This window comes from Salvia miltiorrhiza, chromosome 1, assembly GCF_028751815.1.
Source record: "Salvia miltiorrhiza cultivar Shanhuang (shh) chromosome 1, IMPLAD_Smil_shh, whole genome shotgun sequence".
NCBI classification, from domain to species: Eukaryota; Viridiplantae; Streptophyta; class Magnoliopsida; order Lamiales; family Lamiaceae; genus Salvia; species Salvia miltiorrhiza.
The window spans coordinates 38,474,999-38,499,707 of record NC_080387.1 but is presented as its reverse complement, the minus strand read 5'-3'; the positions used below and the strand labels follow the sequence as shown (position 1 = coordinate 38,499,707).

At 33.3% G+C, this 24,709-nt stretch overlaps 4 protein-coding genes and 1 long non-coding RNA gene across 21 annotated transcripts; 1 reads left to right on the top strand and 4 right to left on the bottom strand.

The window, feature by feature from the left end:
• Nucleotides 1-847: 847 nt before the first annotated feature.
• On the bottom strand, nucleotides 848-3,432 carry LOC131014396 (uncharacterized). Of its 17 annotated transcripts, none has more exons than XR_009098204.1 (8): nucleotides 3,047-3,427; nucleotides 2,319-2,400; nucleotides 2,115-2,160; nucleotides 1,845-1,920; nucleotides 1,597-1,647; nucleotides 1,414-1,492; nucleotides 1,237-1,303; nucleotides 848-1,137 (listed from the first exon to the last, which is right to left on the bottom strand). XR_009098204.1 is itself a non-coding variant. In XM_057942364.1 (7 exons), the coding sequence occupies exons 2-6, from the start codon at nucleotides 2,352-2,354 to the stop codon at nucleotides 1,250-1,252; spliced, it is 291 nt and encodes a 96-aa protein (XP_057798347.1). In that variant the 5' UTR covers nucleotides 2,355-2,400; nucleotides 3,047-3,426; the 3' UTR covers nucleotides 848-1,137; nucleotides 1,237-1,249. The 17 variants fall into 17 exon arrangements, 2 of the variants coding, with proteins under 2 accessions (XP_057798347.1, XP_057798339.1); XR_009098201.1 differs by having other exon boundaries at nucleotides 1,597-1,718; nucleotides 3,047-3,426; XR_009098196.1 differs by lacking the exon at nucleotides 1,597-1,647 and adding an exon at nucleotides 1,648-1,718 and having other exon boundaries at nucleotides 2,314-2,400; nucleotides 3,047-3,417.
• Nucleotides 3,433-7,284: 3,852 nt separating this feature from the next.
• LOC131014385 (proteasome subunit alpha type-4-like) lies at nucleotides 7,285-10,002 on the bottom strand. The gene is made up of 2 exons (XM_057942348.1): nucleotides 9,775-10,002; nucleotides 7,285-8,164 (listed from the first exon to the last, which is right to left on the bottom strand). Exon 2 carries the CDS (start codon nucleotides 8,162-8,164, stop codon nucleotides 7,418-7,420), a length of 747 nt encoding a protein of 248 aa, XP_057798331.1. The 5' UTR covers nucleotides 9,775-10,002; the 3' UTR covers nucleotides 7,285-7,417.
• A 681-nt stretch (nucleotides 10,003-10,683) lies between these two features.
• Nucleotides 10,684-14,992, bottom strand: LOC131014362 (histone acetyltransferase of the MYST family 1). Its single transcript, XM_057942319.1, has 9 exons — nucleotides 14,707-14,992; nucleotides 14,200-14,288; nucleotides 13,923-13,982; nucleotides 13,579-13,788; nucleotides 13,264-13,332; nucleotides 12,679-12,840; nucleotides 12,013-12,106; nucleotides 11,646-11,788; nucleotides 10,684-11,153 (listed from the first exon to the last, which is right to left on the bottom strand). Exons 1-9 carry the CDS (start codon nucleotides 14,990-14,992, stop codon nucleotides 10,950-10,952), a joined length of 1,317 nt encoding a protein of 438 aa, XP_057798302.1. The 3' UTR covers nucleotides 10,684-10,949.
• A 96-nt stretch (nucleotides 14,993-15,088) lies between these two features.
• Nucleotides 15,089-18,096, top strand: LOC131014370 (DNA-directed RNA polymerases II and IV subunit 5A-like). Its single transcript, XM_057942332.1, has 5 exons — nucleotides 15,089-15,218; nucleotides 15,606-15,813; nucleotides 16,524-16,703; nucleotides 17,473-17,586; nucleotides 17,772-18,096. Exons 2-5 carry the CDS (start codon nucleotides 15,613-15,615, stop codon nucleotides 17,895-17,897), a joined length of 621 nt encoding a protein of 206 aa, XP_057798315.1. The 5' UTR covers nucleotides 15,089-15,218; nucleotides 15,606-15,612; the 3' UTR covers nucleotides 17,898-18,096.
• Nucleotides 17,150-17,875, bottom strand: LOC131014379 (uncharacterized). The gene is made up of 2 exons (XR_009098186.1): nucleotides 17,736-17,875; nucleotides 17,150-17,553 (listed from the first exon to the last, which is right to left on the bottom strand). It is a non-coding gene; the product is annotated as an uncharacterized LOC131014379 (long non-coding RNA).
• Nucleotides 18,097-24,709: the final 6,613 nt, after the last annotated feature.

Sequence of the window (24,709 nt, the reverse complement as noted above, 5' to 3'; positions counted from 1 at the left end):
TTATGTATACTAAAAAATATTTATTGTCAAAAATTCAAAGTTCAATTTAAAATCAATTTCAAATTAATTTGATGATAATTTTGTAACATAATTTTGAGGTCCCAAAATTTTAAATATATCTCATTAATTATAGACTTTATATATACTAAAAAATATTAGGCAATATAACTTATTGTTAAATTTATATTATATTAAAACTTCAAAGTTCAAATCGAAATATAAAATTATGCTGACAATGTCAGTCACTGACTTACTGTTCTAAAAGGAGCTTCTCAAATTTAAAATTGTTGAAAACGTATTTGAAATCGTCAATGTTCCTAGAGAGATTGAATGATTTGACAATATCTATATACATATATAAAAGCTCAATCACTTTAAAAAATAGTAAATTATGTTTTCCTGCCAAAAATCACCTTACTATTTTTGAAAATAATTTTTTCCACTACAACAAATTTTGCTTTTAAGGACACTGATAAATGTCTTAAATAAGTACCTATAACAACATTTGATCTATCTCCACAGTGATTTTAGATGTCGCGTGTTAGAGTGTAGCAAAAGCCTTTTCAGGTATAAAGACAGTAGAAAGTGTCATTTCAGGTGTTGTTTGACTTTCATAACTTTAAGTTATTGTGACATTTTTAAATGCCTCTATATTGTATTAGTAATTTCTTTAAATTTCCTGGAAACACGATTCAATAATTAAATTGGACGCTTTAATGCATTGAAAAATTACTTTTGAATATTTAAATTCACATTATAAGCTTTTTATATTCTACCATTTTTTTAGTTACGATTCCTATTTGAGTAAATTAGAACAAAGAGAACAAATAATTAAAAAACATTAAAATGAAATGAAATATTTTCTATTTATTTCAAATTTGAAAAAATTACAAAGTAGTATCGATAAAAAAGTAATCGAAAAATAATTAAAAAATCTATAGAATCTTATGAGCTCTTGAAGTAGCACTAACATAACAACCATCTAATGAGATAGCTAAAACTAAAACCAAGATATAATTCTCATGCTACCGTGTTATTCTTCCAAATCTCTACTGTCTTTTGCAAGATAAAACTGTGTTATTCTTCCAAATCTCTACTGTGTTCTGCAAGATCCAAATCTTTCTTGTCGAAAAGTATCTGCAAAATGAAAATCTCTATTATTAAAAAGAATCAAATAGATCCATGTAGGCACAAATCTCTGAACTCAGAATTTATAGCAAACATTGTTGAATATACCCAACACATGAACTCAACACTTAGTAGAAAAATGAGTTGTGTGGAATAGCTGCTTCTCTGATGTCCTCTGCAAAATGCAAATCTCTTTTAGTGGAAAGTATTAAACAAATTCATGTAGCTCACAAATCTGAACTCAAAGAATTTATAACGAAAAGTGTACTGAAACTTATACTTAACCTCTTTTAGGGCATTAATAAAGCCCCACTTTACATTGTCTTCTCCTTCGCAACGGATCAATAGATTTACTGGATATCCTCTAAATGTATATGCAAGAAGATTTGTTAGTATACTCAGTTAAGGTGACGAAAGCATATAAAGTTGTAAACACAAATAAAGTATATTGTTTCAAATAAAAATCACCCTCATATATGATCTCCCATCAAAGACTTCAGCAAAATGCATGTTCATTACCTAATAAATAGGTTGCTGTCATGTATAGCAATCCAATCTGGGAAGAATGACGAAAATTCTCCTACTGCAGCCTAAAGACAATAGATAAAGACTCAGATAATAACTTGCTATCATTCATTAACCTATTTACATTTCTATAGGTAAGTATGTAACAGAAAGAAGATAAAACAAAAACAACAAGATTTTCAACTACTTACTTCAGGAGATTCCATATTGCAAGAAATACCAAAAAGAGATGCTCCCCACTATGTATGGCACAAAGAAGCTCCAATCCTAAGAAATAAGGAAGTCACATATACAAAATGTAAACAACCACAAAGTTATGATTATAATATTTATCATGGGAGCTGCAAAATGCACATGATTGACAGATATTGACATGCCCAAGATACAAAAAATAAAAAAATAAAAAAATGAATGAATGAATGAACAAGCGTATTTGTATAGGAAAGTAAAAAAAAAGCTACCCCAGGAAGCTAGCCAGCAAGAATACCAAAAATCCAGTTGCACGAACTGCAATAAAAAGAAAAGTTGTTTGCATCACTAAACAAAATCAGCTCAATCGTCCCATGTTTTGAAACATAAATCAAATAAGTGGTTATATTGCAAGAAACAGAAATAGACATAAGATCCATTGAATCTTACATGACATGAAATATATCCTACCTTACCTTATACTTCCTGTGCATTTCCATCACAATCTCCATGTATTGAAATGAGTAACAAAGAAGCTTCACATCACTTGAAAACCAACTATACATATTTTACATGTGTTAGCTAACAAGAAAAATTACTAGGAATATATATTTAGCAGATGGATTCAAAAGAAAGTGGTTTACAAAGTGCAATGCATTAAAAAATTAACACAATCTTTTCCACTGAAAGAGACATAAGATACAGAGAACCAATTCCTAGATTTAAAAGCCCAAACATTAGAGTATTCTTTAAACAATGAAATCTTCTCTTGAAAGATCTCTAACAATTACAATAATTTTAGAAGTCATTCCCTCAAATTAGTAACCCCATGATAAATATATACTTTCATTTTAATTATGAAATAGTTTCGTAGTTAACTATGAAACTAGACAACATATAATTCCCAAAAAAATAACCTCTAATAATCTAATTATATATGTATATCACCTCTAAAGAACATGAGAACTAAAATCATAGTATAAATTAAATATGCCATGAGAACGAAAAATAAGAACATGAGAACTCGTTGAAAAACTTTAATTTTTCTAGATTATAAATTTACAAAACTGAATGCTTAAAATAATCAAATTCTAATAGACAAAGATATGTTATGAACAACTTGAAACTCGAAGCAAATTACAAGTAAAATTAGAAGCCAAAATAAAGAAATAATTTCAGACCTACAAAAAATTTCGCTAACTACCTGGTGCAGATGCAGATATTCCCAAAGAGATTTGGTGGACGGGCCGGCTGCCAAGAACGATAAAGGCGTCGGGCTGAATCAACATCGACTCCTCTTCGTTGTCGATGTCAAGGTCCAAGGTCGTCTTTGATTTTCCCAATCACCAACAAATCGAAATCAATTTTGAGGGGAATTATAGACATTGGGTTGGGAAGGAAATTCGAGCAATTTTTCTTCTTCTCGTTCTCTTCGTAGGTGAGGCTAGGGCAGGAGAATGAAAATTTCCCTCTCTTACTATCTTTGCCTTTTGAAAAAATACTGCCGCTAATTAGTGGGAAATTTGGGGAATTTGCCACGTTCAAATTTCAGAACATAAAAGTTTTAAGTTTTTAACTAGTGGGGAATCCAAAAAAAAAAAGTAGTGGGACGACAATTTAATTGTTTTACTTTTTCTATAATTATTAGATTAATTTAAGAGGAGAAATATATTTCTTTATTTGCAGATTGCAGTGTGACACTTAATAGTGTTGTAATTGACGCACTATTACGACCCGTGTCATTCTATGCCTTAATAGTGTTTAGAAATTTTGTATTAATGAATATAAAAGATATCATGTCGTAATAGAGGCATTATAGAGACATATATATTATGGTGTTGTAAAAGTTGTGTAGTAATAGGCCTTTTTTGTTGTAGTGTTCTTTCTAATTTTTTTTTATCAATTTCGTCTACTCTAGATAATAATAATAATAATAATAATAATAATAATAATAATAATAATAATAATAATAAAAATTCATACAAAAATGCACTAAAAATTTAATAAATGTAAATCATATTAGAAATTCTATTTTTAAGAGATATATATATATATATATATATATATATATATATATATATACAATTACTCCCTCCGTCCACCAATTCAAGGCCTACTTGCCATTTTGGTTCGTCCACAAAAACAAGGCCTACCTATTTTTGGTAAGTTTTTATTAATTATTTAATCAAAAAAGTCAAAGATTCTTTACAAAAAAGTGGGCCCCTTTCTCCACTCAACTAATAAAAATACACTTTTTTCTTAAAACCCGTGTTTTTTCATATATGCCTTTAATTGGTGGACGGAGGGAGTATTTATCTACAAATTTATATTTTAAGCTAAAGAGTTCTAAAATGAAAAAAATATAAGTTTAATCTTTGTAACTGCATTAAATTGTTATAATAAAAAATATAAATATAAAAATAATACTATACAGAAAAAATATAAAAAATAAAATAAAATAAACAAATTTTAAAATGTTATGACTCTTGATCATGACAAATTTTAAATTTCATCTTTGCTAGGTTATATTTGTTAATTTTATCAAAATAAAAATTTTAAAATTAAACTATATATTCATTAAATATAAATATTAGTACTATGTATATTTCAGTAGAAATTTTGTATAAGTTATTTTAATATAATGTGTATATATTATATCATCTTTAATTTTGTCATGTATGAACGAAATTAAAATTCAGGGCAAATTCCAGAATGAGCTAAAGTTTATGTATTTATATTGCAACTTTATATAGTTGAAAAAAATAGCAAAATTCACTAATAGTTTGTGGATTTACAGTCAATTAACGCCTCAAAAAAATATATTATGAAATGCAAATCAGTAAAAAGTAATTAAAAGTTCCAAAAACCCTTTCGAAACTAATAGAAAATTTGAAAGAAAAATATCTAGATATTTTGGTGGAAATTTTTTAAATAGATAATAATAATCGTTAGTTAAAAAGGTTTTGTCAAGATCTTGGTCATTCATTTTTACATCCTCCAATTATAAGATGATTTTATCTTCATTTTAATGCTATTATCTTTATTAGAGTATAATAATATGACTAACTTATAGAATTTCATTTTCTAAATATAATATTCTAAAAAATATAATTTTTTTTACCGTGCATCGCACGGGAGTAATACTAGATGAAGTCATTTTTTATAAGTAAGGGAAATTTTAATTTTTCAAGATATTGATGCGCTAATATATTGAGGGCCCATTTTTATAATTTCGCTCCGGACCTCATTTTTCTGACCAAGTTAATCAAATTTAAAGCAGTAAACATAACAATTAATATGTTAAGATTTAATAAAAGAAAAAAATTAATTAATTAAGATGAGGGCCCATTTTTATAATTTCGCTCGGGGCCTCATTTTTCTCAGGACCGGCCCTGGTGGGTCCCATCACCAACAAAATAAAAAAATAAAAATAATAAAAATAGTTAACGGTATTAATTCTCTGTTAAGTCGGAGGACTTAATTGGAAGAAAATAGTTACTTTAAGGGCTTAGTTGACGCACCCCTGCCCATAGAGTGCTAAACGTAATAAGGGCCTCCACGTTGTGAAATTGATAATTAACCCAAGAAAGTATACAATCCTTTTGAATTTGCTGGCTAAACTAATAGCATGTGGATGCTTCATATTGCATAGAAAATTTATTAGACAAATAGTTCCATCTGCTAGATTGTAGGACATGAATAAATTAGTTTCGTTTAAATATCCTCTCTTCTTATTGTCATGTTTACCTCTTCTTCTTTTCTGCTATTAATTTCTATTTACTTTTTTTTATGTTTTTATATTAAAGGGAAAATAACTATATATATATATATAAGGTTTTGTATTTTTTTTTAGTTATAATAGTTTAGAATGAAACAAGGGTGAAGGAAAATATACTGATTCATTTTATAGCTCTTTTTTAAAAATAAACTTTTTGTATTAATTTTAATGTAACTTTGTAGATGAATAATTAGTTATATATAATAAAAATAGAATTTCACATATGATTTTTATTTATATCTGTAATAATAATATCATGTAATGATAATTTTTATATATTTAAATAATTTAATAACTATATTATCATTAAACTTTATACAAAGTTGAAAATTTAAGCGTTTTCATATTTTAGTTCTTTATTGAATAATTGATGTGGATTGTTTTATTTTTTTAAAGAAATATTTTAAATTTGCTTATAGTATGATTCTATTTTATATTTATATTTATATTTATTTATTTATATATATTGTTCAATTTCGATGATCACCGTGCATCGCACGAGAGTACGTACTAGTTCAATATTAAGAATGAGTTTTAATAATAATATACATATAATAATTACGTGGATCTATAAATTAATTATCTAATTCTTTGTGACAAAGAAAATTTGAAACGAATAGGTTATGATCGTTTAAAATGTCATAATTAATTTTTGTTCTATTATATAGATTTATTTAGTTATGTGTAAGAATATTGTTTATTTGTTTATATTATTTGTATTTTTTCTGATGTTTAATTAATTTTGGGCTATTTAAATACAAACTTTTAATAATAATATAGTTTGGAATTTTAAGAACCCAAAATTGGTATATTAAATGACAACTATTAATTTTGTTATATTGATGATTTACTGTTATTTTTCTCAAAATGAGATTTAATTTAATTATTTGCTTTACAATCTATAAATTTAATCATTATTATACACTACTCATTAAATTTAATACTAGGATTTGTATCTCGTGCAATGCACGGGATATGATTTTATATTTATATAAAATTGATACCAATTCAATTATTATATTTATAAATATAGTATAAAATAATTTTAATTGAATATATTTGAGCTTAATATTGAAAAAAAATAAAGAATTCACAATAATAAAATTTGATATTATGAAAAGGCAAAAAAAGAGTAAAAATAAAAATAAAAATAAAAATAAAAATAAAAATAAAAATAAAAATAAAAAAGAATTGAAAAATAGATTCATTCAGAAAAATGAGAGATGAAATATAATTTTTCTACTTTTAATCTTTAAATAAATATAATATTTACATTTTAAATCAAATATTTATGTAAAATATATTAAATTAAAGCTCTTATCTTGATCTTTACTTCGATATGCAAATTAAATATTTTATAAATAGTTGAATTCAGAAATTTAGAAAGAAATAAAAAATGAGAAGATAAAAAAAGAAAATAAAAAGATATACACATGACTGTATCAGCCGAATAATAAAGAAATTTATAAGTTATTTTAAATAGCTTATAAGCCGAGCCAAACACCCCTCTTAACGTCAAAATAAAATATACTTCAGATAACATAATAGATTATGGAAATGTAACCAAATGAGATTTATGGACTTTATTCTGGTGTATTTCAATAGCTCCATAATAGTAGTTTTGCCTGTATAAAACATTTAAGACGATCACAAGCAGTAAAATATGCACGAAAGGGCCATTGCTCAAATTTCAACAGTACAATGAACACTTGGTTTTCAAGAGTACAAATACATAAAAAGCTACGGTAAAGAAGCGACATTACTCGAAAGATGCAAGGCAAATGTACATCAAGCTCACTACGAGTCTGCAGAAGGTTGCGTTAATCCCGATTTCACCAACATCTTGTCGACCTTATCAGAAGGGTACATCTGGAACTTCACCTTCCCAGCAGACAGGAATATCTCGGCCAATTCAAGCTTCTCCGAGTTGAGGCTCGTGCTGTCCATGGTCTTGCTGAGCACCTTTATAGCAAGGTGAACGGCCTCTTCTCTGGTGATGTCGTCTTTGTAATCCTGCTTGAGTATAGACTGTGCAGCTTGGTTGTTTGCCCCGATTGCTGCAGCCTTCCAGCCACTAAAGTTCCCACTAGGGTCGCTCATGTAAAGCTGAAACCCGTAATTCTTGTCCCACCCTGCAAACAGAAACGAAACACCAAAGGGGCGGAGGCCACCATACTGTGTGTAGCCCTGCTTGGTGTCACATAGAGACTGAACAAGTTGCTCGAGTGGCATTGGCTCTTGGTAGGCAAACGTGTAGCGCTGCGCCTGGAGCCTCGCTGAGTTGATCAGGATATTGGCATCAGACATGATCCCAGCCACAGCACACGCCACATGGTCATCAATCTTGTACATCTTCTCGACTGATGTGGAGGTCTCAAGTAGTTTGGATATGACCTTCTTTTCACCGACTAACACAACTCCATCTTTAGCCAGAATCCCAATAGCACTCCCAGCATTTCCAATAGCTTCCATCGCGTACTCAACTTGGTAGAGGCGCCCTTCCGGGGAAAAGATTGTTGTACGGCTATCATATCTTCGAGACATCTACAAGTTAGAAGTCGAGTATGAGTATTCATCATTATGAGACGAGAATTGATAATTTAAGGTGAAAGATATGGCTACATAATAAAGAAATATGTACTACTATCAGATTTTCTCAGATGACATCAAAGTACTAAATTTCTGCAGAAGAATTTGCCAAAGAGATGGAAAATCAAAGTTCAAGCTCACTTAATTTTGAGCATGATTCTTCAGTGAAAATGAAAAGCAACACTGATATAATATGCAACCACAAAATTAAATATGATTCACTCTCACTCAAAAAGTTATTCAGCATCCTAAGCAAAAACTTTCAGAATCATAGCAACACAAATTGTAAATGGAAACGAAGCGCAACAATCGAAACCAAAACCCCTAATCAATTTAAGCAAATTCGAACAAATAGGCGAATCGATAACTAATATCATTAATCTCAATTAAATTAACACATTTAAGAAAAATCGATCAATAAATAGGCGAATCAAATTAATACACTACCTACATTCCCAGAGTAGAAAATTTCTATCATTGCAGAACAATTTATAATGAATTCATCAAAACACAAAATTTAGCATGTCTGAAACCTCATTCTCAGCTCAAAAACATCAATTGTAAAATCTAAATCGACAATCAAGAAGCTGAGTAATTTACGTAAATATGTACGCACTTACATTCACCAGTCAAAGCGCAATCGACAACGAGAGAGCTTGGTTTTCAAGAAACTGGGTAAAACAAATACAAACAAAACATAGAAAAAAAACGAATTTTATTTCATTACAGTCCATTCTGGGCTGGAAAACAAAATTATGAAATGCAAACAAAATATATACGCACTTACTCGTTTTATTCTTCAAAGATTTGGAATTCAACCACAAGAAAATGAATTTCATTTTTAGCTGTCTAAAATTCCTTGAGTTACTAGACTACATATATTCGAGATGAAAGGTTCAAAAAATATTAATTCAGTTAGGTTTTAAATAAGAGTAGGTAGCAAATTTTTATACTTATCAAACCAACTCAAACTATGCAATTGAGAGCCCCCAAACGAAATACTAGACCAAAAATAATGCTAGTCTCAAAAGTAATACTATTTAAAATCTTAATCTAAGCACGTCAATTTAAAACTCATTTCAGTCTTTCATTTTTCTCAAGTCACTATTGCTTTCCTTAGCCGTTTGCGAGTCCTCTTTTCAAACAAAAGAAAGAAAGAAATTATCAGAACTACATACAAAGTGATTAACATATTCAGACATCAAAAGGTGACAATTCGAGTTTGAATGGTTTGACTGCATAGGAAACGAGAAAATGACGAGTCACATATCATTACACCACCTGCAATTGTTTTGACAGCAAACAACTTAAACAAAAAAATCGAATTGAACTCTGCGAAAGTTATTCGGCGCTTGAAATTGAATTTACTAATACGCATCAGAGCAATACAGAAATCCTTTTCAGAATACATATCTCGCGAGGTAATCAAATCTCTTAAGAAAAACAGATAATCATAATTCACAACAGGACAACCCATCAACTGAGAAAAAGAAATTAATTGGAGAAAATAAAAAACGGAGTTCAAATGTTCAAATCAATCGGCGTCCGATGACAGTGAAACTAACCTTGAGGCGGCGTCCGGTGAGTGATTGAGAGTGAAACTTGGAGAAGGAGGATGTTCGTTGGTTGATCGGCGCGGCGCCCCGACGGGTGTAGATGCCGCGAGTGGAGGAGCTGACGCGGACCGGTGGCTGGAGGTGGTGCCGGGTCGGTGGCAAACGGCGGCAGATGCAGAGTGACCCTAAAATCTCAAGGAAGAATGGAAAAGACAAGAGGCGCGCTGAACGCTGAAGCAACCCCTAAAATCTGATTTCAATTTCGATTTTTTTTTCAATTTCAGTAACCCGCCGGGCTGGCCCACTTTAACCCACCAGTCCAAACGGACTAGCCTGATCAGCCCGATTTACAATCGAATTGCGATTTAAATTACGAGACAACGCATATAATATTAAAGACCCGTCGAAATTCGACGGAACATACTTTACGTTTGTAATTTATTACTTTATGTTATTAACTTATTTTTATGATGATAGCATATTAAATATTTTTATATAAAATTATTTTTGTGATTAATTTAATTTGATCAAATTAAATTAGTGGTATATTTTGAATTTTATCAATTAAATGTTGTTTTTTTCTTATTGAGATAATAAAATTATTCTTTATACTCTTTCTGTCCCATCGAAAGTTAGATTCGAATATCAACAGCATATAATGAATTACTACCTTTCACGAAAACTTATATTATTACACAGATTTTTGTGCGAATACACATATCATAGTTATGTGAAGAAGCACTTTTAGAGCACCCAAATTACCATTATTATACAATGTCACGCGTCCATTCACACGCCACAATTAAGCCATGCGAAACTCAATATATAAATACACGATTTTCAAATTACTTGTCTGGATTTCACCTGAAACTGTGTAACACAAGAATCTGCATTTCAATATCAAATGTGCCACACAAGTAAGGACCTAATATATATATTTATAAATCAAGGGATAATTTAAATCCAATCCACAGAGGTTAGAAGCAGTCAGACTTATTATGTCTACATACATACATTTGCTATGTTACAGCAGTTAGAAGTAGTCAGACTTATGTCTACATACCACCAGAAACATAAGGTTTCTGTGCAATTTCTTCTTCTATATACGGGTCGATAAAATCCAACGTCCTAGGTTAAGGGAGACGGAGGAGGTAGAGAGAAGAGGACTATCGTTAACTATATGATCAGCCCTGCTCTTTGTACGGAGTCCAAATCAATTTACTTGCATCGACTTCAAGACCACCACGGCCTGCAGCTTTGAGATGACGATCCAGGACCTTAGGATCAGCACATATAACATGCTGCCCCTTCCGATATTGGATTAGCTCTAAACTTTGAAGCGTGGACAGAATATCCTCGGCTTTGATGGCTGTCATGTCACTGAGCTCCTGGAGAAGGCAATCATACAAAGAAAAGTAACTATGAAATGAGTCGAGAAGCATTGAGAATCAACGGGGAGAGAGTCAAAATAAAACAAGAGGTACAGGGGAAGAGAAAGTTAATGACTTATGGGAGCTAAGACAAGAAGTCTCAATACGAGCAGCTATATTATCAGAAAACGAAAAGAGGTCTTCTATCTTAAGTTATGATGATACAGCCCAACCCATTTGAAAGCTTCAAGACTTAGGCACTCCGTTGCCAGCTGCAACGTGGAATATCATACTTCAATCTTTTATTGTCAGAATTTTTTGAAAATATCTTGCCACTACTAATTGTTCCATCCACCTTTGTTTACAATATCTCAGAGCCAATATAAGTTATAGTGGAGATTACTAGATTATGAATTCATAAAGCAAATACAAATATTATGAGTATCATCATGTATGAGCTCTACCAGCGACCATAGTTTTAAATTTGATAGAACTAGTTTAAATGTGAACCTTGATAGAGATGTTGCCCTTGTGTTTTTTCAGTATATCTAGAAGTACACGTGTCCAGTATCCTCGGTAGCTTAAGAGTCCTAGGTCTGATAGTGGCCGTTCGGGTGTCCCCACTTTACCTTCCTTCTTTGAAAGCTCGTATGCTGTACAGATGGTCAGAGTTATCACATGCAATTTTTATAGAAAAATAAATCCAAATGGCAATAAATATTTCCCATTCCTACAGTTCATCATGCTAGTATAAAAGATCATGCCAAACGGTAGTATACACAGTGATTATAATACGTGTCCAACGCCAATGTATTTACTGCAATCAGAATAATGGCATGCAACGAACTGGACTGAGGATGATAAACGAGAAGCTTACAGAAGGCAATCAGGAATTTTCCGTAGCCCTTTCTCTGATAAGGAGGAAGAGTGAGAATGCAAGCTAAATTGTAAGACTCCTCCGAGTGCTTTTCCTGCATATCATGTGAATCCAAGAGAAGTTAGGGGAATAATGAGAACTTTTCTTGGGCTACTATTAAGAGTATGGCATCCTCGAGTTTAGAAATGTCAAGCTAGCACATCCCCAACAACCGATCATGCATCACGTGTTAAAAAGTTTCATTGCACCTATGTCAAAAGTAGGAAGAGACAACAGCTCTTCTTCTCAATGATAAATTTAAACAACAGCACAGGAAGAAAAGTGATGGGAAATGTCAAATGAGTATCAAGCTTGTATCCAAAAATATTAAGTAGTTCAAAAGGCTTATTTGTAAAAGTGGACTTGCAATATGCTAATAATTAACTAGAAAAATGCCAGTAGTAATATATAGCTAAAGATCAGGCAAACCCTGAACACTAAAAAGAATACCTTTGAAAAGTGATGGGAAATGTCAAATGAGTATCAAGCTTGTATCCAAAAATATTAAGTAGTTCAAAAGGCTTACTTGTAAAAGTGGACTTGCAATATGTTAATAATTAACTAGAAAAATGCCAGTAGTAATATATAGCTAAAGATCAGGCAAACCCTGAACACTAAAAAGAATACCTTTGAGAAGTATCCCACCATATGGCATCCTCTATCATCACATTCACACAGCACATAGAACAGAAACAGATCGACATCGTAGTATAGGGTCTTGTGATCAAGAAACAATTTAGCCAGATAGCAAAGATTTTGCCCGTACACCTTGTTCTTTTTTCCATCAACCTGTTTCCATGCATTTCAAAGTTAGACAACACCTTTTCCTAATAAGATCCCAGAGAAATGTCAGGCCAACGGTTACAGCCCACCCAACAAACCAGACAAAGTCATGAAGATTTGAGTAAATGCAAGGACAATAATACATATGAAGAACTAAAAGATGCTGGATTTTTCTTATTGGCCTCATTCCAAAAATACAAAGGCGAGGGAAATCCAAATCAAATACGACCAAAAATTGTACAAAATGATTCACCCCCTTGTGGGTAGCAAGTTCCAAAAAGAAATATGTGGGTAAACTTCAAGTACATAAAAATATTTAGACGCCATCATCATGCATAAAGTTGTTTCAGAATCCAAGGCATTGCATTTTAAGAAACATGGTTGTTTTCCAACATTACAGGCTGAAAAGACAATGGAATAACATTTCACCTCGAACATTGACAAGGTTCCATTTCGATATATCTCATCACCGGGCGGATGCTTGAGATCACATTTCCTCTGCAGGTAAGAAGTAATTACTTTAAAAGAACACAACTGAAGCTGCGTTCAATTGAGAAATACAAGAAAGCACATATAATTACACAATTTAAGAGACATTAATCAGCTGAGCCAAAAGTGAATCTTTTAACTAGGCTGAAAAACAAACTAATGTTCTTGTAAGGAAAACTAGAGTTTCATCATAACTCAAAAGATTATGTAATGAAAGGGATCGGAGAGAGGAAGAGGGAGAGATGTAGAGCTTACCATATGCCTCTGAAGTTGTTCTTTGCGCTTCATGAAATTCAGGCAGAATTCACAAAAGAACAGCTTTGTACAGTCATTATACTCTGGGGGAAAGGGGGAGAAGTACCAAGTCTCTATCTCGTATCTTCCAAGTTCTATTGTGGCAATATTTTTTACTTTCGTAAATTCTTCATGTTCACGCAAGCTAGCAGCATCAAGTTCCTCATGACCCTGTATAATTCGACAACACCTTGTAATAATCCAGATGAAAATTTGACAATCCTCATGAAGAAGAGGTACAAACAAAGACAGTAGGATCAACATTATTTTGATTGATTACATCACAAAAATCAATCTAGGATTACCTCCACATGTGTCTCGTCGATCTTACGCTTTTGATGCCGTGTCATTTTCAAACTAGTCACCTGAAATGCTCAAACAACAAAGATGAACATGGAAAACCAAAGCAATGCATTGATGTTCAAATATGAATCAGACATATCTTATCATGTATAGCAATGGCAAACAACAAATTAGTTTCCATCTACACAAAGACACAAAAACCTTCCAAGATATGTAAATAAAAGCGCAATAGGAACTAAGGGGGAAAGCCAGAAATTAAATATATATACAGCAGTTTACCTTGTCCTCAACCTTCTCATCCACATCATTTTCCACAGAATTGAGATCAAGTTGGTCAAGTTTTACCCATTCATCAAGTCTGCGGTTAACTGTACAACAAAATAAACACAAGTAGCATTATAAGGACACAATCAAATTTTACATACAGCACCGCAGTATTCATCCAAACTCCTGCAGAAAGCAAAACATTCCAGCTCTTATCATTCAAAATCTCGTTAAGCAATCCGCCAACATCAGCATAGAGGCTATCACAAACTGACAAAAGCACTTGAAACTTTAGAACTGAAAGAAGCATTTTGATCATAATTCTATTTATAGAGTCAAAATTGCGGGAGTTCAATATAACTGAACTTGAACAAAAATTCAATAAAAAATTCGAGAAGCTAATAAACAAAAAAACCATAAAAATAAGGCAGTGGCACGATTATAAGGAAAAGGCAATTCAGCCCCATTCCTAACCCTAACGATTGTCAGCAAATGAAAAACATAATCAAACACAATTCTCACATTCGGTGTAGTGAACGTAGTACTCGTAGTCGTTAACCCCATCACATGAAAGCTTGCGGCGCTCGATGACCTTCACCGGATGGTACTTTCCGTCGCGCCACCGGCAATTGACGCGAGTCCCGACCTCCAGCGGCAGAACCAACATCTTCCTCTTCCGAGAAGCGTCGCTCTCCGGCTGAGCGCCGTTGGACTGTGAAGCCGGAGCAAATGCACCGCCACCCGCAGCGGCGATCGCATGGCCGTTAGCGGCGGCGACGGTGGCTACGCCGTTATCGATCGAAACCATTTTCGCGGCACCTGAGTTTCTGCGTAAAATTGGTGTAAAGAATAGAGTTTATTTTTTTTTGGACCCTTTACTTTTTGTATTTCCAGAAAGGCCCCTCCCTTGCCTTGATTGTTGATAAGTACCCCTCATATTTTCAAATTTTCAAATATACATAAAACAAAACCCCTAAATCCTTAAACCCCTCTTCCCACACCGCTGCTGCCGCCACCGCCGCTCTCCCGCTAAGGTTAGTTTCTTAATCACCGCCGGAATCCTAACGCTTTCTCAATTCAATGCGGGACAAAGCTTAATACGTTGTTTTCTTAATAATGTTAATCAAAGTCCTTTAATCGCCTGATGGTGTGGAAATCTGTTTCAACTTTAACTTAGGCTGTATCACAAACCAAGAATTTTAGGGTATCTGAAAAATTTCCCAGTTCCGATACTTTTCATACGATGATTAACACAGACTATTCAATATTTGTGGTTATGAACAACGGGTCTGCTCAACACACTGCTAGATTTCTCAAAGGAATAAGACATGCCTACGCTACTTGCTGTTTGTTTAGTTCTTGCCCGTGTTTTGTGGAAACTATCGAACTACGACTCTTCGGCTAATATGTGAAAATTGCAGTGCAAAAATGGTGATGTCCGAGGAGGAGATCACTCGGTTGTTCAGAACCATGAAAACGCTGCTGCACATGTTGAGGGACAGGGGTTATGTGGTGACTGATGATGAGATTGGAATGACCAAGGCTGAATTTATTGATAAGTATGGTCACAATATGAAGAGAGAGGACCTTATGCTTATCAAAGTCATGCGTAATAACAGCGCACATCAGGTATTTTTTGTGATCTGTTTTTTTATTTTTATTTTTTGAGTTCTTGAGAGTACATATCCATGTATGCTGATTTGATTGAGGCATTGGATGTCTATTAAATGTAATAAGCTGGCTGTTTTGTAGAAAAATTCCGAACTCTTGAGATATATCATTGGTTTGGTTAATCCTCTTAAAATTGTGAGTTTGGCCATGATCTGGCAGGCTGGGAAGAATTTTTTTCTCCTGAGGATACATATTTCTAATGAGCCCTCCTTTTGAGTTGGTCACATTCAGCAATGCATCGGGCCAATAATCTCCGCTTGTGGGTATTGTTTGTCGTGTTCTTGTGGTCCTGTAAATAGTGGATATTACATAAGGTGCAATGCCAGTGGATATTTGACCCATAAAATCAGATTTTCACATCTTATTCTTAACTCTGCTCAACCTCTCAAATTGGGTGAAATTGCGAGATGTCAAAAAGCTTTGGTGTCTTTTGGATTTTGGCTTTTAGGCTTTTAATCTGTAGTCTCTACTTGTGTTCCAGACTTCCAGTACACTTTCAAACCTTGCACACACAATGGTTTTCAGGAGATATTTTGGCTCTAAATGGGTCGGTATTGTTTGGTGTGTTTGAGCACATCAATCTGTAATTTCTCTTCTTGTTTATTTTTTTGAGGATTGCTGGGTAATTCTTGCCCCACCTATTTATAGGTTATTCTACTTATTTCCAGATATATGTGTTCTTTCCTGATGAGGCCAAGGTTGGAGCTGCGACAGTAAGGACTTTAGTCAATCGAATGGTTCAGGACAATGTTACTAGGGCAATCCTAGTTGCACAGCAGAAATTAACTTCTTTTGCCCAAAACGCCATACATGAAGTATTCTCAAAACTTCACTTAGAAGTTTTCCAGGTAAATGTCTCTCTGCTTCCATTGTTCTTTAATACACATATGTGCCATGTTTTGGATAAATATATGTGGTTTAGTTTTTATTGGTAGATTGCCTTTCACAGCTTCTTTGGGGGATCCATAATGAATTGATTTTCATATCATTACAACTCTACAGCATGATATTTTGTGCCCCCCCCCCCCATGAGCTGATGAGGTTCTGAGGGTTATGTATGCCTATATCAGGTTTCTAATGCAGTTGCTAAGTAGGTTTTGTGTTCACACATGTTTTATATATTCTTATTGGAAATTGTGTACCGGGAACCAAATACTCACAACTATACGTTTCTTATGCTTTGCTAGATTTTATCTGCTACTGCTATGCTTCTTTTCTTCTTTCCTTGATTTTATTCTTTTTGCTTAAATGCAAAATTGAAAATGAAAGTTAAAAAAGGCAAGACCAGAAGAAATGGAAGTATAATGATAATTTTTTCTTAAGAAGTTTGAATAGGACTCCTCTGTATGGCAAATTGTACGATATTTGAGAACAAAGTCCCAGATCAAGATAAGTAATCACTCTGAACAACTGGATAAGTTCTAGTAATTCACCTTATCCACCAAAGTAAATGAGTTATTAGCTCTTTAGTTGTGACTGTTGTAAGCAATTTGTACTTATGGAGATGTCAGTTTGTACACCTTCCGCACATGCTTGTTTAGATATTATGTGTTTTACTGGTGCAGCTAGCATTTTTGGACGTTGGTGATACTAATGTCTGCATATTGCAATGTGCAGGAGGCTGAGTTGCTAGTCAACATAAACCAACACGTACTTGTCCCCACGCATCAAGTCCTCACTCCTGAAGAAAAGAAAACTCTGCTTGAAAGATACACAGTCAAAGATACTCAGGTTAGTGGATGGTAATCGTAGCATGCATATAAGCATCTGGAATAATCATTTTTGAACACTACTATAGTTACTGTAAATGTCATAAACAATCATAATCATCAAACTTGTGTTAAATTCACAAGTTTGATCTTGACATATGAGATCTTGACCTAATGACACTATTTTAACATTCTGTGTTGCACCAGCTGCCTCGTATTCAGATGTCCGACCCGATTGCCAGATATCACGGGCTGAAACGTGGGGATGTTGTGAAGATCATCCGCCCAAGTGAGACTGCCGGAAGATACGTCACTTACAGATTTGTCGTTTGAACTTTCTAGAACCTTCCGTAGCGTAGCTTGTGAAAACTTAGGAGTAGTAGAGAGAAAAAGTGGGGACTTGTTGCTTGGTTTCATTCTCAGTAGTGCTTATATAGTTGGAAAAACTTATCAATTTAGATTTGAGAATGCTAACTTGAGACGCATTGAGTCTATCATTGATCGATCATATAACATAGTATATAATTAATTATCTCATCGTCCCTTATAAATTATTAATTCATCATTAAATTAAGGCGAGTAATCCTTTCCTTGATATTATCTTGTACTATAACAAAGTGATTAATTTCACAAGAAATTCATGATTCGACTAAGTTCAACTATCGCGAACCAATTTCACACTAGCACCGGCAAGAATAGGCAAAGCCGCAAAGGCAGCATAACATAGCACATGTAAGTAGTGAAAAAGTATTATTGTGATCATGTTCATTAATCCATATGAGACGTGGGAAAAGAATAAATTTGAGTTGGAATTCCATCATGATGTCTAAGTGATAGGGAAAAAGTGGTTGTGATATCATACCAATTTTGCTCCACTACTTATGCAACAAAGTGCCCTAAATTGTAGTACTTTTCTAAGAAGATTATATAACCATAATAAATTATAATTACACGTAATTTTATTGGTTCGTACCATATTTGAGTTGAACTCCAAACATACCTGCACCAAAATAGATGTTATAGTTGTTGATGAAGTGTAGTTCCAACTAAAGCAGATGGGATCATCTGTCCCAGAATATAGTGTGTACCACGTGTACCACTCTTCACACTACAAGAAACTGCGCTTTTAACGACCGTATTTAATGACCGAAATTTTCGGTCTTAAAAAAGGCGGGCGTAATGACCGAAAATTAAAATATAACGATCGATTTTTCTAATTTTTTCAATTTTATTTAAATTTAAATTTTACAACCGAAAAAAAACGATCGTTAATAATTAACGACCGTCTTAACAACCGAATTTCAGTCGTTAGCTTTTTTCATTTCGATATAATTTTAATGTAACGACCGTTATCCGGTCGTTAAAATAATTTTAGAAATGAATTTTTATTTTTTCGCAAAACTGTAACGACCGTTTTTAAAACGGTCGTTGAGTTTTAATTATTTTAATATTTTTTTATATTAGCGACCGAAATTCGGTCTTAAAATTATATTTATAAAAATTAAGTAATTAATAATTATTTTTAACGACCGAGTATTCGGTCGTTGGATTTCGGAAATTTAAATAATAAATTAAATTTTGTAACGACCGAAAATCGGTCGTTAATTTGAAACTTGGTCGTTGGGTTTACGGGTTTAACTTAGGTTTTCTAATTTTTCCCCCATTTTCTTCTCCACATTTCCTCCTCCGATTCTACGCCTCTCGCCGCCGATTTCACCATTGTTGTCGAGATAGCCGCTGTCCCTCCGTCCCCGACGTCGCCGCCTCCTTGGCTGACGAACGCCCACTTCCACCGACGATGTTGCCTCTCCGTCCGACGTTGTCCGCCCGTCCGCTGCCTCTCCGCCCGACGCCGCTGCTCTCCATCCGACGCTCGACGCCGCTGCTCGTCGTCCGACGCCAGTTAATTAAATATTAACCCTAACCCTAATTAATTTTTATACATTTCACCAATTATTAACCCTAACCCTAATTCGCAGCCCCTGCCCTCGCCGGACCGCTCCTGCCGTCGCCGGAATTAGCAATTGTAGGTTAGTTCGTCTAACTTATATAATCTAGGCTATTAATTTGAATTTAGGTTAATATTAGTATGTTAGTATATGAATTTAGGTTAATTATATGTGAATTAATGTTGGAATTCAAATTAATTAGTATGCATGAGGTTAATTATATGTGAATTAATGAGAAATTTAGTTTGAAATTTATAAGCTATATATGTTTGAAATTTAGGTTAATTATATTAGTATGAATTAATGTGAAATTTAGTTTGAAATTTATATGGTATATGTGAATTATATGTGAATTTAGTTTGAATGAAATGTGAAATTATATGCTAATTATATATGTTAATTTCTATTAGATTTGTTTATTTAAAGAATTTAGTTAGGTATGATTCTATTAGATTTATTTAAAGAACCTAGTTAGGTTTATTTCTAAATATTAGATTTATTTAAAGAACTTAGTTAGGTTGATTTCTATATATTAGATTTAGTTAAAGAACTTAGTTAGGTTAATATCTATTTAAAGAACTTAGTTAGGTTCATTTCTATTTAAAGAACTTAGTTAGGTTAATCTCTACCTTAGACTGTTTAAATTTATTTTATTCGCTTTATCGCCGGTGGGGGAGAGGCGAAATATATGATTTAGCATGATTAATTACGTTGAGCATGTTTTATTATAATTAAGCATGATAGTTTCGTCGGTGGGGAAGAGGCGATTAAGTATGATTGTGATTTATTGGAGTTTGGGCCGCCGGTGGAGAAGAGGCGGAGGCGGTAACTAGCAATGACTACCACCCTGGTTTTGTTGTTGTGTTGAAATTTCAATCTTCAATCTTCAATCATCCTTCTTCAAATCCTAATCGTCATCATTTTCAAATCATAATCTTCATATTTCTTTAAGTCAAATGTTCAATCATCCTTCTTTAATCATAATCTTCATCCTTATTTGAATCTTAATTTTCACTCTTATTCATAATCTTAATCTTAATTTTAATCTTAATTCCTAGTCCTAATCTTAATCTTAATCTTAATTCCTAATCCTAATTCTTAATCCTAATCTTAATCTTAATCTTGATTTCTAATCTTAATCTCTACTCTTATTCATAATCTTAATTTTAAATCAAATGTGTGAACTAATTAAAACATTAATAATATATGAATGCAGGAAATATAAACATGAGTTTAGATAGAGGGTGGATGTATAGGCGATATGCTCAAGGTAGTCTAACAGAAGAGTTCATGGATGGATTGGAAGTATTTATCCATTATGAACACTAAAGGCAAAACAAAGGATACGGGCAAATCTCGCGAAGAATTGAATAGGTTTTGTCGCAGACCCGAGTTACAAGCCAATGAACAAACAGGAAAGTACCCCAAAGCATGTTATATGCTTGATAATGATGAAAAAAGAATCTTACTTAGGTGGATTGAAGGGCTTAGATTTCCTGATGGCTATGTATCCTCGTTGGGTAGATGGGTCAACTTGAGTACACTTCAAATGTTTGGTATGAAGAGTCATGACTGTCACGTGATGATGCAACAAGTATTGCCGGTCGCATTAAAAGAACTTCTACCATTCAATGTGTGGAAAGCAATTACAGATCTTTGTCTCTTTTTCAAAGATTTGACATCACCAAAGTAACAACAGAAGAAATTGGTTTGCTGCTTGTAAAGTGAAAGCAAGGCCAGTTGTTGAAGTTTCCACTACTGAACTTCCAACAATGTCTTTGCCTTTTCAAGAGGAAGTCGTAGGCAGAATATCTCTTACGAATATAGATGACATTCCAACAATGGTTCATCCACAAGGAGGCGTGCTTGTAAAGTGAAAGCAAGGCCAGTTGTTGAAGTTTCCACAACTGAACTTCCAACAATGTCTTTGCCTTTTCAAGAGGAAGTCGTAGGCAGAATATCTCTTACGAATATAGATGACATTCCAACAATGGTTCATCCACATGGAGGCGAGGTGGACATAGATGATGATGATGATGATGATGATGATGATGATGATGATGATGATGTGATGATGATGATGATGATGATGATGATGAAGACCTTATCTTACAATCCCCCGAGTCTTCTAACACTAAATCTAATTAATTAATTAATTACTTCACATAAAACATATTTGTCAATTTTATATATTTAGTGTGGTCAACAATAAAACAAACAAACTAATATATTAATTACTTCAAATTTGGATATAGATGTCTACTTCTACTCCATCTGGTTCTGGTCCTTCGACCACTGATACGCCGCCCGAGGATGAAAACCCTAATGTGGAGGAGGAACGTGTTGCTAGAGATCGCCAGACATGGGTGTATTTCACTCGTAGGTACGTTTCACAATGTATCAATTAACTTCAAAATGTAATGTACATTAATTCTAAATTTAATTTCAAAACTTTAAGTGTTCTGAGGTCGACTGGAGCTATTCGGGCTAGGGCGACTGATAGCTTTCAAGGTATGCCACATGAAAGTGGCACCAATTGGAAGAATTTAACTGAGGAGATGAATGATTTTTATTTCAAAGAGTTTGAGGTACGATCATCTGATATATAATAATGTGATATTCTAAATTAACAATCACAATACTAATTTTACTCTTATTTGCAATATCTTTAAACAGAAAGCATTTTGTTGGGATAAAACGCAACATACCAGGCAGGCTATTAAGAAAGCGTGGGTTAAGGCGGCTCGAGTGGCGTATAAGGATTACATCTCCAATTGCAAGAAGGTCCTTTTGATACAGAGGAAGAAGATTGATTATCTTCAGCCTAACATTGAGGCTGCTTGGAGGGCTTATTGGGCTTTGCCTGAGACTCAGGCAAGGTCTGCTCAGGCGTCCAGGAATCGTCGCTCAGAGCCATGAGGTTCGGGTACAGGGATGGCCATCCATCATGGAGGGTCGCGTAGTGCTATAGATCATGCTGAGCATCTGGTAACTTGTAGATATTTTTATTTAAAGTTTTTATGCCTACTAAATTGTTAATTTTATCTTTAATGTGTTTTGGAAGACTCGGAAGAGCAATATTCCTTTTGACGAGGCTTCTTGTGCTACTTTTCGACGGATCCATTATAAGAATGGATAGTATACCGCTGGACGACCTGCGCAGCACGAGGTATGATGTTAATTTACTGTCTTTAAATTCTTTTGTTCGAATAATTTATTTTACAACTATTCTAACTTTTTTTGTATTGTAGTTGGAGGTCGAGAGACGATTGGCAGAGCTTCGCCAAACACAGGAAGAGGTTACGTCCTCAGATGTAGATCGCATCTTCCGAGAGGTTGTCACTCCTGATCTGAGGGGGTGGATCATGGGATTAGGCATGATGATGTCCAAGGTGATTACTGAGAGCGGCGAGTCGTCGAGCACGCACTCCACTAGCACCTCCCAGTTTCCTTTCCCTGTTGCCTCGAGAGATGAGCTGATTACATTGAGGGAAGAGCTGAGCTCCACACAAAGGGAGCTAGAGGCCAGGAGAGCGAATGAGGAGGCTCAGAGCAAGGTGATACAGGAGATGCAAGCCCAGATCGCGCTCCTCATGCGAGGATATCGAGCACAATTCCTCTCCAACGCCTCTGATGGGACCCACCCTGACCTGTGATTATATTTACTCACGTTTGTTGTAGATGCTACTTTGAATACTGAATTTCTAAACTTGTAGACATATTTTATGATTTGCTACTTTGTTATTTGATGTCTTTCTACTTTATTTGATCATTTTCATTATTTAGAATAATTTATATATTGCTACATAACTGAAAATAGGAAATATAAATTCTGAAAAAATAAAAAATAATAATTAAATTAACGACCGAAATTACGGTCGATAATCGGTAAACGGTCGTTATAATTCGATGGAAAATTAAAGAAAAAACAGTAATTAACGACCGAAAACCTATACCCAACGACCGAAATTCGGTCGTTAATCAACGACCGGAAAATAAACGGTCGTTAAATGTCGCTGGAAATCAACGACCGTTCCATTTCGGTCGTTGATTAACGACCGAATTTTGGTCGTTGCATATCCTCATCTGTCGTCCTCGGATTGCTTTGCTACTGTTTTAACGACCTAACAAACGGTCGTTAATAATAAATTTCGATCGTTGAATTTTAAAGACCGAAAAAATCAGTCGATGAAGGCTGCACGACGAACAAAATGGCGACAACATTTTTCTGTCGTTATTTCGGTCGTTACAATATTAACGACCGAATTTTCGAGTTTAACGACCGAATTTTCGGTCGTTAGAGTCTCGTTTTCTTGTAGTGTCATTTCTTCATTTTATAAAAATAAAAATTATTATTATATTATAAACTCTAATTAGTATTTATCATTGAAAAATTAAAATTTAAAAAATCATATGCCCTAACTTGAATTAATGAACCCAAATAATCTATTATTAATTCAAATAAATATAAAAAAATAATTATAAACCCTAAATGGATGAGTGAACCCTTGTTAATTATCTTTATATTATATAAAGCATAATAAATTAAAATTGAATAAAAAATAATTAAAAATTATCACATAATAAGAGTGGTACACGTTGGTACACACTATATTTTGAGACAGAGGATACCATTTGCAACTAAAGAGGGTGTTCGGTTTGGGTAATATTTTTTCTTATAAAATATTTTCGAGCTTACAATTTTTTTCCTTTATAGGGCTGGGTGAGCAGATGAGATCCTCTATCCCTAGATATAGTGTGTACTACGTGTACCACTTTTCATTTCTTTATTTTATAAATTATTTTTTATAAAAATAAAAATTATTATTATATTATAAACTCTAATTAGTATTTATCATTGAAAAATTAAAATTTAAAAAATCATATACCCTAACTTTGAATTAATGAACCCAAATAAACTATTATTAATTCAAATAAATATAAAAAAATAATTATAAACTCTAAATGGATGAGTGAACCCTTGTTAATTATCTTTATATTATATAAAAGCATAATAAATTAAAATTGAATAAAAAATAATTAAAAATTATAACATAATAAGAGTGTTACACGTTGATACACACTATATTTTGAGACAAAGGATCTCATTTGCAACTAAAGAGGGTGTTCGGTTTGGGTAATATTTTTTCTTATAAAATATTTTCGAGCTTATAGTTTTTTTCCTTTATAGGATTG

What these genes read in the sequence shown, in the direction of transcription:
- LOC131014396 (XM_057942356.1), bottom strand. Translation starts at nt 2,354, where the DNA reads ATGGAGATTGTGATGGAAATGCACAGGAAGTATAAG. An exon ending in AAATGCACAGGAAGTATAAG is followed by an intron (nt 2,161 to 2,318) that starts GTAAGGTAGGAT and finishes TTTTTATTGCAG; the next exon opens with TTCGTGCAACTGGATTTTTG. An exon ending in GCAATATGGAATCTCCTGAA is followed by an intron (nt 1,493 to 1,844) that starts GTAAGTAGTTGA and finishes ATATACATTTAG; the next exon opens with AGGATATCCAGTAAATCTAT.
- LOC131014385 (XM_057942348.1), bottom strand. Translation starts at nt 8,164, where the DNA reads ATGTCTCGAAGATATGATAGCCGTACAACAATCTTTTCCCCGGAAGGG.
- LOC131014362 (XM_057942319.1), bottom strand. Translation starts at nt 14,992, where the DNA reads ATGGTTTCGATCGATAACGGCGTAGCCACCGTCGCCGCCGCTAACGGC. An exon ending in TGGTGGGATACTTCTCAAAG is followed by an intron (nt 12,107 to 12,678) that starts GTATTCTTTTTA and finishes CATGATATGCAG; the next exon opens with GAAAAGCACTCGGAGGAGTC. An exon ending in AAAATTCCTGATTGCCTTCT is followed by an intron (nt 11,789 to 12,012) that starts GTAAGCTTCTCG and finishes CCATCTGTACAG; the next exon opens with CATACGAGCTTTCAAAGAAG.
- LOC131014370 (XM_057942332.1), top strand. Translation starts at nt 15,613, where the DNA reads ATGGTGATGTCCGAGGAGGAGATCACTCGGTTGTTCAGAACCATGAAA. An exon ending in GTAATAACAGCGCACATCAG is followed by an intron (nt 15,814 to 16,523) that starts GTATTTTTTGTG and finishes ACTTATTTCCAG; the next exon opens with ATATATGTGTTCTTTCCTGA. An exon ending in TTCACTTAGAAGTTTTCCAG is followed by an intron (nt 16,704 to 17,472) that starts GTAAATGTCTCT and finishes TGCAATGTGCAG; the next exon opens with GAGGCTGAGTTGCTAGTCAA.